A 19,167-nucleotide genomic window follows, 5' to 3' on the forward strand; every position below is an offset into this window, starting at 1 on the left:
GTTTACCCCCACCAGCAGCGCCTCTGAGAATGTGCGCCACCCACGGGACAGGCAGCTGGCCAGGCAGGTGCTCACCTGGCACCCTGACCTCCTCAGCAGGGGTATTAAGCCTTTGTACTTCCCATAATCCTGACGCTTTGACATCTGGGGCCTTGCTGGCCTTGGGGAGGGTGCCCCGCCCAGGGTTAGCGAATTCCTGAATTCCTCGAGTAGGTAAAGACTTACCTGCAGGTAAGCCTTTCATATGCAAACCAACCAATGCAGAGCCCACACCCTATGCACTGTCCACTCCAGGCCACTAGCCACCAGCCCTAACCACCACAGGGCCAGGGACCAGACAACTACAGACAGACAGCCCCAGAGCCCACCGGAATTATTCCAATCAGCCAATCCTAAATCTGCTTGCCTCGCCTCGCCTGCAGAAACCACAACCAGGCTCCAGCCTTCGTGTTCCCCCAGCGCCCTCTGCCTCCTCACTGAACCTGTGCAGTCCTGTGCGGCTGGCCCCTCCCCCCGGAGAACTGTGAGAGTAAACCATCCTTTCAATGGCAGTCGCCTCCTGACCTGCTGGCCTCGCCATACCTGAGTCATAATAAACCCTCATTTTAAACAGCCTTCACTCTGGTAGGTACAGGAAGCACATCTGCTCAGTGGCATCCTGGGACCAGTGAGCCTCTGCACGCCGCCAAGCTGATGAAAGCACCTCTGAGATGCTCTGCTGGAGCTCATGCAGAGGACCACGCCAAACATGTCTGCAGTGGCCTGTGGCCAAGAGGCATCCTGTCTCTCCAACCTCCACTGCAATTCATTCCGGAGGCGCGGGCCACCACTGGCAGGGGCCCAGCTCCCACAGCCCACCTCTGCTCCCCGGGACACTCACTGCACCAGAGCGCGGGGTTCCACAGGGCTCAGGGTATCATACACCATGACCAGGTCATTGCCACGGTCATCACAGTTTGCAACATCAAAACTGCGGAAGGTGAGGCTCAGCACAGAGTCGGCATCCCCTCGCAGGGTCCACTGGCAGCGGGCGTGAGCAGGGTAGGGGCTGTCAGGGAAGCCAGGCGTGGTGAAGCGAGTCAGTTCCCTGCCTCGGGCGTGCAGGGCAAAGCTGCAGCTGTCTGTGCGGGAGACAAGAGGACATGAGGCAGAGCTGGGCAGAGCCGGCCGGGTGAGTAACCCGGAGCCCTACTGGGGGAGCTTCCTGGTCCCTCTTAGACATCCCAGGCTGCCCTGGACCCAGGAGAGACCTAGAAGGGGCTTCTCATGGCCTGGAAGAGGCGGAGGGGTGTGCTGACCATCACCACCACATGACTTTTGGGGACCCCTTGACTGAAGGGGCACCTGGCCACATCCCTCCTCTTTTCCTCTGGGAGGAGAGCATGATACTTACTGTCCTGTGTGGTCTGTGCTGTTCTGGGGTCAGTGGCTGAAGAACAAGAGGGAGAATAAAGTATTTACTGATGTGGTCTATTTCCTTATTCCTGCTTCCTTATTCTCCGAAAGGGAGGGGCCCGACCAGCAGGCACTCCTCTCTTCCGTGCACTGGCTCTGTGACTGCTGGTCCCCCATGCAGTGGTCCACGGCCCAGCCCTGTTCCACCGAAGGCTGGCCCAACAAATGCCCAACCCTGGCGCCCCTGCACTCACGGAAAGCCACCACCGAGGTCAGCACGAAGGACTGCATGGCACGGGCACGGGGCGGCAGAGTGACTGTGCGTTCCTGGGCCATGGCACGCTCGGCCTCCTCCACCAGGTGTGTCGGGATGCTGAACTCCGACCGGTAGTAGGCAATGACACTGCCCTCGCTGAGGAGAGAGCAGCGAGCCTGAGATGCGGTGGGCATGGACCCCCCGCCTGCCCCCGGCTCTCCCAGATGCTGGTGCAGATGGGGCAGCTCAGGTCCCTAAGGGGAGATCACCAAGGGACCTTCCCCCAGGCCGGGGCCACCCCCAGGCTCTCCTTTATGCTCATCCACCTTTTGATCCCCTAAGCAAAAGACCTCGCCCCTTGACCCTCTGCTCTCAGTCTCTCGCCCAACCAAACACATTCCAGGACCAGCTCAGGCTCAGGAGAGAGGCAGAAACCTGGACTGAAGTTTGCCTCCCCGCTGGCTTGGGCGCACTGAGCAACAACTTTGAGCCTGTTTCCTGATCTCTGAAAGGAGATGAGGACGCCACCTGCCACACAGCATTCATAAAGATTAAATTAAACTAGCAAAATCAAAAACACTTTTGAAATAAAGTCTATTAAAAAATGTATTTTGAAGGCTGCCCACGCAAGGAAAATGTGAAGACTGACTGACGCCTGAGCACGTGGACGCTGCCAAACCCAACATGAAAAATCACAATCACAACCACTACTGAGCGGCTACGTGCAGGCGCCACACCTCTGTTCACAGCACTGCACCGTGTCCGCACACTGCATCCTGGCAACACCACCATGGTGACCTGGGTACCCGTCTTGGAGATGGGAGAGTTGAGCCTGCTAAGTAACGCCCATGAAGGACAGAACAAGGACGGGCACCTGTCTCTCCAAGCCAGGACCTCGCGGCTTTATCGCCCTGCAGGCTCCGAGGCACACTGGCTCACAAGGGACAGCACACCACCCCCATTCCCAGCACCCTCCCGCCCAGCCTCCCCCCACCACCTACCTGAAGGCAGTGACGGCTGACTCCTTGTGGTAGGGGCCCAGGGCTGGGACCCTACTGTACAACAGCTTCAGCTGAGGGAAGGAGAGGAGGCTCAGGGCAGGCAGAGAGTGGCTACCACCACTGCCCCAGCCCACACCGCTCCCTCCCGCCTGGGACCTGGGCCCTGGGCCCCTTCCCAGGGGCCTGGAAGCCCATGTCACACGCCAGCCCAGGGATCTGGGAGCGAAGAGAGGAGCATCCTTTCTGCCCGGGTGAGGGTGAGGGCGCCAGAGCAGACAGCGGGGACAGCAAATGGACTCACCGCTTCCTTCACCTTATTGGCCAGGTTTACAAACTCAGTGGAGTTCGAGTTCTCATAGGCATCCAGAAAGTTCTCATTGCTAATCCTCAGGTATCCATTGAAGATCTTCTGGACCCGCACATTCCGGTCTGTGCGAGACCAGGGAAAGAAAGTGGTCAGAGGAAGTGACAGCGCCCCCGCTCCTGACCATTCCCCGCTGTCCACAGCCTGCCCTCAGCAACCCTAGGGGAGGGAATGCCGGGAGAGGGCCAGAGGATGCATGGGCCCTACCAGCCAGCTCTGGCCAACTCCTCACCACTCTCCACTTACGGCCTAAAAGAGCCAGGGGAGACGGCACCCCAGACCCCTCCTCGCCCACCCCCAACTGCACCCTCCATTCTCCCCTCCACATCCACAAGAGGTGGCCCAGGGTCTGTCCATTGAGAGAAGAGGCACAGACACCCCACATCACCCTCCCCAGCACCCAGCTTTACTCACACTGGAAGTGCCACACCAGGAAACCAGTGATGAGAGAAAGCAGGAAGAAGCAGCCCAGCACGGCCACCAGCACCACCCAGCGCCTCGGGCCCCGCTTCTCAACCTTCCTGGTGTTGTTGACCGGCAAGAACTCCACGCCTTCCTCAAAGCCGTTCATGTTCTGGATGGAGAAATGCACGACACTCAGAAACAGTCTCGCTTCAACAGCCTCCCCAGACCCGCTCGGGAAGAACGTTTACGCTCTGTAAGGCCCAGCTTGGAGAAAAAAGCAAGGGGACGTGAGAAGCAGTCTTCTCATCCGTGCATCACAGTGTGTGGACAGCACCAGCCACGTATTGCTTAAGAATTGTTAGTTTCAGTAAAAATGAAACGAACAGCCTGTCTAAAGCCAGTCACTGAGGCTGTCACCGAAATGAATCATCTTTGACGCAGGTGGATGCTCAGGTGTGGGGAGAGCCGGCCCAGCCCAGAGCCCTGACTGGCCACCACTGAGCCTCTGTGCAAGCTTCTAAGGGCAGCTCCTCCTCCAGCTAACGCAGCCCTGGGGCGCGGGGCCAGGAGCCCCCACTAGCTTCAGCCCCCATTGAGCACCTGAGCCAGGAGCCTGTGGGCAGCATGTCAACAGTACGGGCTACCCAGCATCCTTGCTCCACCAATGTTTAACCAGCCAAGAGTAAAAGTCAGTAAACCGGGCAGCCCGCCCGTGGCACCCCGGAACACGCCACTCTGCCCCGTCTAGGATCTCCAGGTGAGGGGAGAAGGCCGGTCTCTACTGGAATCCACACCCAGACCCAGACCCAAGAGCACGAAAAGCACACGGAACTTCCCACAAACCAGGCGGCAGCTTCCTGGGCCCCTCCCAGGGTAGGGGTGGGGGGCCGCCCAGGAACAGGAGGCACCAACGGCCAGAAGCAGGCGGGTGTCTGCAGCACCAGTGACAGACAGCAAACTTTCCTCCCCTGGAGCACACTCGATTGGCCTGCCCTCCATCCTGGAGGCAAGCAGGGCATAACCACCCCATGCACACTCCAAAAGGGCTTGCAATAAAGCAGTAGATGTGGCCATTTTTAACAGTTTGCAACTGTGATTCTTCTGGTGTTTATCTCCTAACTCCGCCTTGAACTGACATTTCTTGATATGTTACATTTAAATGTTATCTATTAACTCACCCCTACGAAAGATTCTCCGCACTCCTGCCATATTTATATACTTACCTCTCTCATTTTAGTTTCCTAATTGGTTCTATTTGTGACTTGATCTAATAACGCACACAGAAACACACCCCATAGCTAACCCTACCATGGTAATCATATTGCAACATGTCGTACACTTTCAATTTACACAATGCTATATGTCAATTACATCTCAATAAAAAGAAATTTTTAAAAAGAAAAGAAACACACCCCAGAGGTGACTACTTAAAACACTTTCAAGCTGCTTGTTCTGGAATTTGCCCCATATTTCTAAATAATATGCCAATACCACTCTCTCGATCCATCTATTTAAAATATAATCAACTGACTTTCTACTACGATAATGTGAATTTTAATGTCCTTCCTTCTGTCTCTCCTATCCTCCCAACAGTTATACGGCTAAAGATTTAACAAATTATATCCGTATCCGATGTTTTATTAGTTTTTGAAAATATTGTTCACTATTGTTTCCTTCTCAGTACAACTAATTTGGTTTTCCTGCTGCAAATACTCATTTACTTGTGTGTTTTTTTAACACACATCCAGGGCTTTCCACACAACCCAAGAGCTCTGTGACACTCTCCCAATCTTCCACACACAGTCTGTCAACCACCTCTCGTGTCACTTTCTTCCTGGGCCTCCCTCCCAGGGCCCTGCGTCCCGTCCCAGGGCTGGTGTCTGGCACTCCCTTCTCCATCACGCTGGGGATTTCCTTCACGTCCCTCATGTGTTGAAACCCCTATTTCCTGGATTCCATGTCTTCATCTCTCTTGGCTTACTTCATTTGGTGGAACACAGGCTTCAGCAGCTTCCTGAGAGGGAAATTTTTGAGACTGCGTTTCTGGAAGTACCTTAATTCTGCACTCACATTTGTGGACAGTTTGGCTGGGTATACGATTACAGGTATCAGATAATTTTCATTTAGAATTTTGAAGGCTCCATTGTTTTTTAGCTCGTCATTTTGCTTTTGAGAAATACAGTAATAGTGCAAATCCATTATTTTTTATTCATAATTTCTTACCTTTCTCTGAAAGCCTTGAGGATGTGCTTTAAATGGGGTCTTTAAATTTCATTATGCTGAGCTCTCTGCCTGCCCTTTGAACCTGGAAACTCAGATCTTTCAGTCCGGGAAACTTTCTTGTATTATTTCTTAGGTTCCACCCCTTCATTTTCTCTGGTCTACTTTTCTGCAACTCCCATTATCTTGTTCCCCTACTTTACCTACCCTTTCTCTGCTATTACCCATGTCATATTTTTTAACTTCTCTATTGAGTTTTTCATTTCTGTTATCAAAACTTTAATTTCCAAGAATTCTTTCTTGTTCTTTGAATTTTCCTCTTTCTTGTTCTCTGAATTTTGGATGCAGAGTCTTCTCATCTTTATATTTCCATGAGTACCTTTTCTCTGTTTTTGAATTTCTCTTTCATGTTGAAGGCTTTCCTCGAATGCCTGAGGATGCCGGGTGGTTCCTTCAGATTTAGGAATGAGGTCCCAAAGGCTGTCTGGAAGCTCTATGTGTGTGGCCTGCCACAGTGGCTTCACTAGAGGCCACAATTAAGTGCCTAGCCAGGTTTTTTCATGGGAACTCCCAACTGTTAGGCTATGTAGATCCTTTCTATGGGATGATTTAATTGCTGCAGAGAATAATTTTCTAATCTCCTGGACACAGCAATTTAAACCCAGCCACTGGATTCCGGAACTTGTACGAGAATAAACCTGTAACTCTTTTCACCCCTCACTAAAGCCTTCCTCTGCACCTGGTGTCGCTAAGTCTGGAGAAATCGATTTCCCATTTCCTTTATGGGGGCTGGTGGGGTAGGGGTATTTTTGTTTGGGACAGAGGTGGATCTGGGGATTTCTAACAATGCCCTTCCTTGTCTCACCTCTATCTTCTGTAATCCCTGAGCCCAATTCCTGAGTCTGGCAGAGGACAGCATCAAAGAAATGCTAGAAGAATATTTCCAAGAGCTAAAGAGAGGGCTATAGCTTCAAAGTCAAAGGGCTCACTGAACAGTGAGAAAGATAAATGCAAAAGCACAGATAACTAGATACACGATGACGAAACCTCAGAACACCAAGGATAAACAGTAGGTCCTCTACATCTCTGGCTTTTTTTTCCTCTCTCATATTTTACATTTTTCCATCATTTGGTTCTATTTTGGGATTCTTTTTTTAAACTTACTCTTGTAAACATGCCATGGAATTTTTTAAGTCACTTCACTGAGGTATAACTGATATAAAAATAAACTGTATATATATAAAGTGTACAATTTTTGGCATATTTTTGGTGTGGCAAACTTTGGCACACCCGTGAAATCACCACAATCAAGATAATGAACACATCCATCACCTTCAAGTTTCCTCCTGGCCCTTCCCTCCTCCTCCTCCCTGATTCCCTTTCCTGTCCCCAAGCAACCACTTATCTGTTCCTGTCAGTAAAGATTAGTCTGCTTTTTCCAGAACTTTATATAAATGGAATTATACAAGATGTATGCTCTATTGTCTGGCTTCTTTTACTCAGCACAGTATTTTCAGATTCATCCACGTTCTTAAGTCCATCATGGAAACAGTGCATTCCTTCCTATTGCCGAGTAGTGGATATACAACAATTTGTTTACCTATTCATCTGTTGACGGACACTTGGGTGATTTCCAGTTTGGGGCTATTACAAACAATGCTGCTATGAACATTCCTGTTTGAGCCCCTGTATTGGCAAATGCCTTCCCTTGCCTGGTAAGCCCCTAGAAGTGGAATAGCAAGTTCATATGTTAGGCTTAACTTTTTAAGAAACTGCCAAACTGTTTTCCAAAGTGACCGTGCCATGTCACATTCCCATCGGCAGTGTAAGGGGATTCCAGGTGCCCGCATCCTCTCCAACACTGGGTATGGTCGGTCTTTTTAATTTTAGACATTCTAATAGATGTGTAGTGGTATCTCACGGTGGTTTTAAGTTGATTTTCCCTAATGACTAATGATGTTGAGCATCTTTTCTTGTGCTTAATTGCCATCTGTTTATCTTCTTTGGTAAAGTCTCTTTTCAAATCTTTTGCCGAGTTTTTTAAATTGGTTTTCTTATTTTCCTATTTTTGAGTTTTGAGAGCTCTTTACACATATTCTGGATGCAAGAATATATCAGATACATACTTTGCAAAGACTTTCTCCTAGTCTGTGCTTACATTTTCATTCTCTTAACAGTGTCTTTTGAAGAACAGAAGTTTCTCACTTTTATGAAGTCCAATTTGTCAAGGTTTTCTTTTATGGATTGTGATTTTGGTGTTGTATCTAAGAAATCTTTGCCTAACCCAAGGCAACAAAGATTTTCTCCTATGTTTTCTTCCAGTAGTTTTATAGTTTTAGGTTTTACATTTGGACCTATAATCCATTTTAAGTTTACTTTTTTTTTATCGTGCAAACTATGGCTCAGAATTCTTTTTTTCTCTTTTTCTTTCTTTTTGCATATGGATACCCAATTATTGCACTACCATTTTTTGCACAGACTATCTTTTTTTTTTTGAGGAAGATTAGCCCTGAGCTAACATCTGCAGCAATCCTCCTCTTTTTGCTGAGGAAGACCTGCGCTGAGCTAACATCCGTGCCCATCTTCCTCTACTTTATATGTGGGATGCCTACCACAGCATGGCTTGACAAGTGGCGCCATGTCCGCACCCAGGATCTGAACCAGCGAACCCCGGGCCACCGAAATGGAACGTGCGAACTTAACCGCTACACCACCGGGCCAGCCCACTATCTTTTCTTTACTGAATTGCCTTTGCACTTTTGTCAAAAGTCCGTTGTCCAGGGGCCAGCCCCGTGGCCGAGTGGTTAAGTTCGTATGCTTTGCTTCGGCGGCCCAGGGTTTCGCTGGCTCGGATCCTGGGCACAGACATGGCACCACTCATCAGGCCATGCTGAGGTGGCATCCCACATGCCACAACTAGAAGGACCTACAACTAAAAATATACAACTATGTACTGGGGGGCTTTGGGAGAAAAAGGAAAAATAAAATCTTTAAAAAAAAAATCCACTGTCCATATGTTTGTGGGTTATTTCTGAATTCTATTCTGTTCCCTTGATCTCTTTGTCTATCTTTATGCCAATACCATACTGTCTTCATTACTGTAGCTTTTCAAGTCAAAAAAGCTATTTAAATAATAAGGGAGTTTAGCAAGGTTGTAAGATACAAGATCAATATATAAAACTCAATTGTATTTCTACATATTAACAATGACCAATTGGAAATTAAAACTAAAAACATACCACTTACAATAGCATCACCAAAATGAAACACTTAGGGGCAAATCTCACAAAAGACGTACAAGACCTATACACTGAAAAATACAAAACACTGCTGAGAAAAATTTTAAAAGACCCAAATAAATCAAGCAATATCCCCTGCTTATGGATTGGCTGACTCAACACAGTTAAGATATCTGTTCTTCTCAGATTTGTCTACAGATTCAATACAATCTCGATCAAAGTCTCAGTAGGCTTTTCGTAGATATCGATGAGCTGCCTCTGAAACTCATATGGAAAGGCAACAGGCCCTGAAAAACAGAACAAGACTGGAGGACTAACATCCCCTGATCTCAAGAATTATAAAGACAACAAATGTTTGCTTTTTTTAATTTCAAAACACATGTATCTCATTTCCAAGAGTGATGTTTTATTCTTTGATGGTTACTTTTTGGAGCAGCCTTTTCTCATTTTATAAACGCACTACCTTCCTCTTTCTTAGATGCCAACTAGACTTTCTCATCTTATCTTCGGAACTGGGTCTTTGCCTTTCTCTTTCAGGCTGCAGGTTTTCTTTAAATGCCCAATGGTCCTTGGTTGTCTAATCACATTTAAAAATGAAAAAATAGGCTTTAGCTAGACTCTCTGAACAGACTGTGGGTATGTTTACATGAATTAGAAAAAAATGTAACAAGATAATAGTTTATTATGTTTATTTTCAACTTACAGAGTAATTTCACGACTATTTCCTTACCTGATGCTCACAACCACCCTGGGATTGCTCATGACTGGTGCCATTCCCCTGCGCTACAGATAAGGAGGGGAGAAACGATGACGTTGCAGGATCGCACACACAGCAGCTCAGTGGCAGATCCAGATTTGATCCTGGTTTTCTGCCCCCTAGTGTGGTCAGCTTCCAGAAATGCGGGGAGCAAGTATTCAGGGAAATGGGAAGCAAGCTCCTTGGGAAGAGGAAGGTGGCCGACAGCATGGACAGTGGACCCAGGGGCCACCCCCAGCCTTGCCATGGAGCCAGGCTGTCAGCAGTGGGACTGGCTCGTCCCTGCAGTGTGAATTCTGGGGCTCCACTCAGCCCAGAAATGCTGTTTAATCAGTAACGAGACTGCTTCCTTTTATAACCACACTCTCAGCTCCATGTTCAGGCACATTAGAGATCATCTTGCCTAACCCAGTCATTTTATTGATAAGGAAACTGAGGCTGAGAGACAGGGAGTGACCTGTTCAAAGTCACAAAGGCAGTGACGTCAGTAAAGCAGAGGCACGCCCTTCCAGCCCTAGCTGGGTTTCTGGAATGCACATGGCCGGCGGCCCGCAGAGGAGGAGGTGGCAGGGAGTTCCCACCCACTCAGGCTTAACTGTGCTCATCATCATCACTGTCATCTCTCCACACACAGCAGTCTCTCTACAGCGTCACAAAGCCCAGGGCAGAGAAAGTACACTAGTGCCTGCTTCTGCCTATCCTCTCTCTCTTTCGTGAAAGGAAACAAATCTGCAGGGGCACATACAAAACCCAGGGCTGTGAGGCCAGGTGCTTGCTTCCTGCAGAGACAGAGGCCACAGAACTCAGGGCCAATTCCCCCCGGCCAGCTCCAGTTAGATCCCTGCCAGAGTCCCTAGGAAGACAGCACAGCTCAAGGCCAGCTCAGACGGGAGAGCAAGGAATGAGTGCCTGAGGACAGATGCGCACGGAGGGCTTGGTACCCACAGGTAAAGAGCCAGGAGGGATGAAGGGGGAGGACCCCGGGGCAGGCTGCAGGGAAGGGTCAGATTATCGCCATTCCCATCCCATTTCCTGGAGCGACAGAGGGAGTACAGTCCAGAAATCCAGGAGAGGAGATGCATAAGCCCTGGGCAGCATCATATTTTCTGTGGTTTTAAGCACACTTAGTGCAAGTGAAACACATCCTCCCCCCTGCCAGCGGTTGTCCAAAAACACTGACTTCGAGAAGGTATGTGTGTGACGATACAGGAAAGACCCTTACAGTCACGTGACTCCCATTAAGTGAGAAATGCACCAAGGCTGAAAGCTAAATGCAGAGCAAACAAAAGTCGGTGTCTAAGTCAAGCAAAGAGTCCTACCGCTAAGAGGACTCTGCTCCCGGCCCCACGCACACACCACAGACCCGTCACTGCTCCAGAGCCTCCCAGGCCCTCTCTCCCACTGGCTTCAGGACCAGCAAATCCAAAGCTGGAACTTGCCATTGATGGCTCAGAGTGTGGTCTTCACTAGAGAAAGGCAACTGGTAAGCGTTTACATTTCTAAACAGCAAAAATGACACTAACTACCCCAAAATCCACACAAGATTCCAATCAAAGCAGACACGGAAAAAATAAATCTTCGCACGAGACTTTTTTTTTTAAGATTTTTCCTCATTTGGCTAATGCTGTTGTGATCTGCTGGGAAGGCAAGGGATGAACCTGAAAACTGAAGAAGCCTGGGAGGGGCCATGAAAGGACATCACATGACAACTGGTAATCTGCTTCTGCTGCTGAAGATCCAGGTCGAGGGGCAGAAGTGATGTCACTGGCTGGAGACACAGGCGTATTGCTCAGACCTGAGACTAAGACAAGGGTGGCTGGATTCAGGTGCCACTGCCAACCCTGCCATTGATTCGTGGCAGGTGCTCTTCACTTAGAGGTTTGGTGACTCAGAGGACCCACCACTTACATGGGACAGATTTCAACGTCATGATGTCATCACCACCACCATAGTCATGACAACCATAAAATACCCCTGAAATTGTTCAAGCAAGAAAGGCCAGTCTGAGCATCTGTGAAGGTTTTCCAAGGTGAGGAGGCACTTCTGTGGCACTTCAAGGATGCCTTCCTTTGCAAGGACAAAGACAAAGCCAGCATAACTCTCATGGCCTCTCCCTGATGCCAGTTAGATCCTGGCCAGTCTCCAGAAACACCGCATGGCTCAAGACCACCTGAGACGACAGAGCAAGGAATGACTTCCAAACACCAACTCTGTGTTTGCCATACTGGGTGGCGCTGAGCACAGCAGAAGACACAGCTCTCAGATAACAGAGGTGAAAGTGGACAAAGGCCTCTTTTTCAAGTTGCTGATTATGAAGGGACCCTGTCTCCAGCCCACATGCAGGCTCCCAAGGGCAGGGGCTTCACCCGTCCTGCCTCCACGGCAGTCCGGGCCCAGCACAGTGACCAGCACAGAGAGGACACTGGATTTCATCACAGGACGACCACTGGGACAAATAAAGAAGGGAAAAGAAAGCCCACATCGGAATCCACCACCCACTCACCAACCTGGGGCAACTGATCCCACAGGAAGCCAGATTCTCAAGAAATCCACAAGAGCCTACGATCCCCACTGCTTGTAGCCATTTCCCAGACTTGTCAGGTCATGAAAAATCACAATAAAAAAACAAAATAAAACAAACACAGTGCTTGCTCAGCATCCAGATTCCCAAGCCCCTCCCCCCAGAGGTCTTATACAGCAGGTCAGGGGCAGAGCCCCGAGATCTGCAAGTTTAACAAGTGCCCCAGGTTATTCTTAGGAACTTGAAAGTTCAAGATACACTGCGGCCTTCCTCTTCCAAGAGGCTGCCCGGCTCACCCACTTCCCATCATAGGGAGAGGAGCGGCTGTGCATGCTGAGTTTCAGTTGGCTTATTTTAAGAAACCACACGGGATGCAAAGTACCTGCTGTGGGACTGCACTTGGCTTCTGCACCATGGGACCCTCCCATGACAGGTCGTACCCACCACCCCACGTCCCCGAGGCTGCCACCAGAGCTCCGCAGACACACACTCCCCGCAGAGGCCTGGGCAGCTGGCAGAGGACGCACTAAACCTCTGCCTTTTTCTTGCCCAACCCTCTCACCCTTGCCATTTGACCCGCCACTGTCCTAGCTGCCCCACCAGAAGAAGGGGCTGCTGGGAAATGGGTGAGTCTGTGGGGCCCCAAGGAGGATCCAGAATTACCTGTAGATCTGTGCCCCCCACATCATCCAGGGAATAAAACTAACCCACAGCCCACACTTCCCACTGAAGGAAATAATCCCAAACTCTGCACCCCTGGGGAGAGCAGGAGGGCACGTCCCGGAGCCCTGACTCAGCAGACCGCAGGCACTCAGCACAGAAACCCAGCGCTTCCCTGCCAGCCAGTATGTGTCTCCTGCGGGGTCCCTGCCCAACTCCCCACACTGCCCAGGGTCCCCCCAACACAGGGGCGGGGCTGGGACCACACACTCCTGCAACAAGAGCCCATGGGGGGCGAGGGGGGCCCACAGCCACCAGACACAAGTCTCTTCTTTCCTTCTTGAGGGGTTGGGGTGGGTATGACGTGGATGGGATCAGGGCTAAGAACTCTGAGCCATCGGGGCAAACAATTCTCACTGTGCCTCAATTTTCCCCTCTTAAAAGTGGGTTAATAACCCCTTACAGCCTTCTAAGTAGAGGTGTTATAAAATATAATGAGCTGATTCCTGCTAATGACAGGGGCCCACCCAGCCAGCCCCCGCGACTATGATTTCTTCACTGTCCCATCTGCCCAAAGCAGGGCCAGTCCCATTCCTCCTGCTGTTCTGGTAGAGCAGTTGGAGCTCAAGTTCACACACTGAAACGAAATGAATACAAAACTTTAACAGCACCACGTCTAACCGTGCAGGCCTCAAGGGGCCAGGCAGGAGCAGACCGGCCAGCCAGCTTCCCGGAAGCCCCGGGAAGAGCACACCAGGGCCACCGTCCACTGCCCTCTCGTCACTCACGTCATTCTGCCCTGACCCGTGACCCAGAACACCAGGGAGGCCTCCGGCTCCTGTCCCCCTCCCCCCCTCCCCTCCCCTCCCCCAGGAAAGCCCGAGGCGCCTGGGGGAGAGAAGCAAGCCCCCCCTCAGGGGCCTCTCCCCTCACAGCCCAGGGGAGATTCGCCCAGCAAAGCCATGCATTCACCTGACCACATCTATGCTCTGGGCCTCGGTTTACACAGCAAGTTTCCAGTCGTTTCCAAAACATTTTTTAAAACATTGAAACCTTATTTCAAATGCAATTTTTTGCAGCACCTCAAAATAATAAAACAATAACAGACTGGCTGAAGTAGTGGCAGGACCTAGGGGGCCTCCACACTATTCCTCGAGACACTGTCCCGAAGACCGAGGCAGGTTTCCAAACCGGAGCCAGCCGATGCCTAAGCAGCCCTCCTGGGCGGCCGTGGAGACCACGAGTCCACGAAGGCTCTGGGGCACCCTGGTGGTCCCCGAGGGGCTCTCGCACCCGCCATCTCTGCGCCTCGCAGCTCAATGAGGGGGCTGAGGCCACGATAGACAGTCACTATTTTTGTGCAGCTTTGTGCCATGTTAGGTGTTTTTAGTACATATCATCCCCCATTCTTACAACGAGGTTTCATTTTCAGGTGAGGAAATGGGTTAAAAGAGGGTAACATCAAAAACCCAGATAGCTAAAAGGTGGCTGGGCTGAATTTCAAACTCAAATCTGACTCAAAGCCAACGTTCCAGGACCCTGTGCTGCATCTCAGGGGACCAGCTCTCCCTCCACCTCCCCCACGATGCAGAGAAGCACAAGGAGGCTCAGAGATGAGCTGCCTTGAAGAACACTCTGAAAAACTCCACTGACTACAAAACCCACTTCTTGGGCCCAGGAGGCGGCATGCTGTGCCCACCACTGGATTTGGAGTCCAGCCCCTCAACACTGGTCTGGGGTGCTGACTCCTCCCATCTCTGACCTTGGCCCCAGCCAGAAGGCCCCAAACCTATAAGGAACAAGGAAGCTGGTCTCATCCTGCCCATCACAGTGGCTCGGCTCCCCTCACCACCTAGCAAACCCACCTGCCCTTGAGGACGCAGCAGAGCCCCTCCAGGAAACCCCCGTGGACCACCTCAGTGCACAGTACTTTCTCCCTGGAACCTCACTTCCCTTGTGACCCACACCACTCACTTGGCATCAGTGATACCCCACCGCCACGCTGGGTAGACCAGGCAGGCCTAGGAGGTCAGGGCACGTTTCCTCTTCATACCGATTCTCTCCTCCACCCCCTCTACCCTTGTCCTTGATCAGGGTTAGCACTTGACTGACTGCTTGAAGGACTTCTCTCTCCAGGGTCACACTTAGGTAGCCCACACAGGGCGAGCTGGTATAATCTCCCAGGTGCCAGGGCCCAGGGAAGTTTCCAAGCTTGTGTCCCTCGTCCTCCCCTGGAAGGGGAGAGGATGCTCAGTCCACACCCCAGGGTGCTGCCGACAGCTCCACAAGCTCGCCAGTGTCGGCCTGGCCTGCCCGCCTGCTATACCCAGCTCCATCTCTCCCAGTCCTCAGTTCCATGCTCCCCCCAGGACACAACCTCTTTTGTAATTCCAGCCAGAGAATTCCATCTTGGCTCCAAGATCGCCTGTGAGAGAACACCACCACCAGCTCTCACTCCCCACCCGACTCCACCCCAGCTCCTGATTCCACTAAGCCTGCACGCCCTGTCCCCATTTGCCAGAGATCCTTTTCCTGGCCCCGGCCACCTGCCCCTTCTCCTCTCCCAATCACCGCACTTGGGGAGCACCTGCCTGCAGCGGCACAAACAGGTGGGTTCCCCAAAAACTAAACAGGAGAAATGGGAAGGGAAAGCAGCACCATGTAACTGCTTTTCGTTCTTTTTCTTGAAATTTCACTGAACCCCCATTCTGATTTCACAGGTTAGTAGTCACTCAGCAAAATTCCCTGGAGCATCATCTGTATCACTGCATGCACCAAGTTTGTTCCTTTTTACTGCTGAGTAGTATTCCATGGGATGGAGGTACCACAGTCTATTTAACCTTTTTTTTTTTTTTTTTTTTTTGGTGAGGAAGATTGGCCCTGAGCTAACATCTGTTGCCAATCTTCACCTTCTTTTTTTCTCCCCAAAGCCCCACGACATAGTTGCATATCCTAGTTGTAGGTCATTCTAGTTTTTCTAGGTGGGATGCCACCATAGTATGGCTTGATGAGCAGTACATAGGTTTGCACCCAGGATCCAAACTGGCGAACCCCAGACTGGCGAACCCCAGGCCACCGAAGCAGAGCATGTGAACTCAACCACTCAGCCACGAGGCCGGACCCTGTTTAACCTTTTTTTTTTTTTTTTTTTAAACATTTTATTTTTTCCTTTTTCTCCCCAAAGCCCCCCGGTACATAGTTGTGCATTCTTCGTTGTGGGTTCTTCTAGTTGTGGCATGTGGGATGCTGCCTCAGCGTGGTCTGATGAGCAGTGCCATGTCCGTGCCCAGGATTCGAACTAACGAAACACTGGGCCGCCTGCAGCGGAGCACGCGAACTTAACCACTCGGCCACGGGGCCAGCCCCTGTTTAACCTTTTTTAACAGCTGCCTTGGTGGACCCAGGGATCTGCAGAAGTTAGGGGAAAGGTCCCAAGCCCACTGCCTCCTGCCTAGATTCCAGAACACCTCTTCCGTCCCTCCCAGGCATGTTACTGGAGCTACAAACCTCAGAGGCCATTCAGGTGAAAGGACTGAATGTGCAAACAGGGGAACATGAGGCCAGGGGAGGGCGCCTGGGGCCCAGGTCCATGATTACAAACCAGAATCTCCGGGCTGGAAGTAAAAGGACAGGACCGAGGAGAGGACTGCAGAACCGTGTCCTTGGAGTCAGATTCCTAGAGCCGGGACAGACTGTAGACGTCATCCCATCTCCCATCCTCCCGGAGGGAAACAGAATTTTCACTTAGTGCCGCTGTTAGGAAGCTCTTCCTTCCCGAGCACGGGAGGCAGCACAACCCTGCACGCCATGAGCACTGCAGCAGGAGCAGCCTGACTTCTGCCAAGTCGGCACCTGTGCTCGGAGTCTAGTCCTCCTCACGCTAAACGTGCTCAACTCAGTCCTTCAAAGTGTCTTCCAAACTTCTGGGCATCTCGTTCAACCTCAGTCGGCACTATTCCAGACAAGACACGGGACCCAGAATTCAGCAGCATGAGCCTACTGCGGCCTGACCAGCGAGGTCTCCACGGGGCTGTTCGTCAACGACCTCCCTCATCCCCAGGGCTCTATTTCCATTAACTGTCCAAGAACACAGTCATTAGCACACAGAAATAATAAAAATGAATAAGTAATTAAAAATAAATACTGATACATCCACTTGATGAAAGCTTATGCATCAATCAAAAATGGTTCTTCAAAGAGTAGGTAATAAAATGGAAAAACTATCCAAGATGCAACGTTAAATGAAAAAGAAGTCAGAAAACATACGGGCAGGGCCAGCCCCGTGGCTGAGTGGTTAAGTTTGCACGCTCTGCTTCGGTGGCCCAGGGTTTCGCCAGTTCAGATCCTGGGCACGGACATGGCACCACTCGTCAAGCCATGCTGAGGTGGCGTCCCACATGCCACAGTTGGAAGGACCCACAACTAAGAATACACAACTATGTACCGGGAGGCTTTGGGAGAAAAAGGAAAAATAAAATCTTTAAAAAAAAAAAAATATATATATATATACGGGCCCTTCCCTCCCTTCTAAACTCAGCTCAGGTAGCTCCTGTGAGCAGCCCCGAGGAGGGCACCTCCCCACTGTTTTAGTGAGGTGTCTTCCTCGGGGTGTAGCGCCCCAATCACACCTCAGTCTGTCTCAGCATCTCCAGGTCAACCACCTGCTCCTTAAGGATGGGGAGAGGGGAGGAGGCTGTGTCTTGCTCCACAGTCCTAGCATGGGTTAAGGTACTTAATAAATGTTTGATGAATTAATTACAACAGGTCTGTAGCTGCAGAACAGGGATGACATTATGATTCCATTTGGCGAGAACACGTGTACACGGATATATTAATATCCACGTAAGTATCAGTATACGCAGAGAAGACTTGTGGGATAACAAAAGCCAAACTATTTACAGGATTTATAAAGTCTGGGGGAGAGAATTTCAGAGGAATTTCACTTTCTACTTTGTATATTTCTGTATTGCTTGATTTCAAGGGGAAAAAAAACCCTTTCTAACTTTTGTAATCAGAAAAAAAAGCTTCTGTTTTAGGAAACATTCATAGGCAATACCAAATTATTAAAACGCCTCTTAGGGTACTTCCCCCCCATTTTGAATTCTATTTATCTGAGTTAGCCAAATTTCTTTAAATATATATATATTAGTCTTTTAATAATAATTTTTAAGGGTATAACCAAATAAAAATATGAGGGAAGGGAATCCACTTTAGGTTTTAGGGACCCACACTGCATGCCTGGCTTTCACTGAGCCTGCAGTCAGCTCAAAATTCTGGCTCTCCTGCGATGCCCCACTCTGATGCCCCACTCCTCGCTCCTCATCGCCCTGAGGCCCCTCACATCACACACCACGCCAGCGCCAGCGGAAGGGAGGCAGGTTTGCTTCCGCTGAGGGTGGCGCAGTCAGCACTGCTCTTGCTCCTAATGCGATGGACACAAGTCTTATCCCAGCAGCCTATCACGCAGGCTGTCCGGGTCCTCTGGACTCGTAATTAAGTACATCCAAAGTATCAGCCTCTCCTTCTCAGGAGGGTGTCCTCCACAAAGACCATCAACAAATCGTCTCATCAGATTGCTGCTAAATAAGAAATGGCTCAGAACCCAGAAGCTAGTCAAGAGCAGCCCGAGGCCACCGCCCAGAGTCACTTGGAGCCACGAGTGGCCCCTCCTGGGCCCTCAAATGGCCCTCAATCGGACAGAAACCTACCAGACTTTATCATCCTGCAGCAGGCAGGCCCCAACCGTGCCCAGCAGACGGGAGGCCAACACGTCTCCCCCAAAACACAAATTGTATGTGCACAACAACCAACCAGATACAATGTTTGCCTAGGTAAGGAGTGGAAAGAGGCACGACAAATGTAAACAACTTGATTCCTCGGCTTGTGTGGGTGAACTGCTTTTCAATTTAAAATTTCCATTATGATTTTTATTCATGTGTATAATAAACAAAGCTACATTTTGTTCAAAGCCTTACTGAAATCACATCTCCAGCCAGTCTCCTGGTCCACCAGCTGAGTCACCACATCCAAAGGGGAAAGCAAACGAGTTTGGCAGCAGAGGCTTCAGCGGACCTGAGCTGCGCCCGGCACTCGCACCCTCTGTCCAGTGATGTGCTCTGGGACTGTGCTGGGGACACACAGCCGTCACCCTGGTCTCTGGGGTACAAACGTATGACGGCGCTGCAGTTAAGGGAGTAGGCTTAGAAGTCAGGCAGATCTGGGTTGGAAGCCTTGCTCCACCTCTTCCTGCCTTTGGGCCGTTACACAAATCCTGTAAGCCTCACTACTCTCATCCGTAAACTAGGCTGTTTTCCCATGTAGCTGCTGTGAGGACAAAGAGAGAGGATGA

General features: G+C 50.4%; 1 protein-coding gene across 2 annotated transcripts in view; it reads right to left on the reverse strand.

Annotated features, from left to right (window-relative positions):
* Positions 1-19,167, reverse strand: part of ST14 (ST14 transmembrane serine protease matriptase) — a 39,760-nt gene that overhangs the window by 15,580 nt on the left and 5,013 nt on the right. For both annotated transcript variants that reach the window (XM_044752379.2, XM_070489914.1), the window contains exons 2-7: positions 3,431-3,590; positions 2,954-3,081; positions 2,653-2,723; positions 1,650-1,807; positions 1,394-1,429; positions 881-1,121 (exon numbers count right to left, since the gene is read on the reverse strand). In XM_044752379.2, coding sequence (XP_044608314.2) covers positions 881-1,121; positions 1,394-1,429; positions 1,650-1,807; positions 2,653-2,723; positions 2,954-3,081; positions 3,431-3,590 — 794 coding nt within the window. The remainder of the gene's footprint in view (positions 1-880; positions 1,122-1,393; positions 1,430-1,649; positions 1,808-2,652; positions 2,724-2,953; positions 3,082-3,430; positions 3,591-19,167) is intronic.

The sequence above is a fragment of the Equus asinus genome, chromosome 20 (assembly GCF_041296235.1).
Source record: "Equus asinus isolate D_3611 breed Donkey chromosome 20, EquAss-T2T_v2, whole genome shotgun sequence".
Classification (NCBI taxonomy): domain Eukaryota; kingdom Metazoa; phylum Chordata; class Mammalia; order Perissodactyla; family Equidae; genus Equus; species Equus asinus.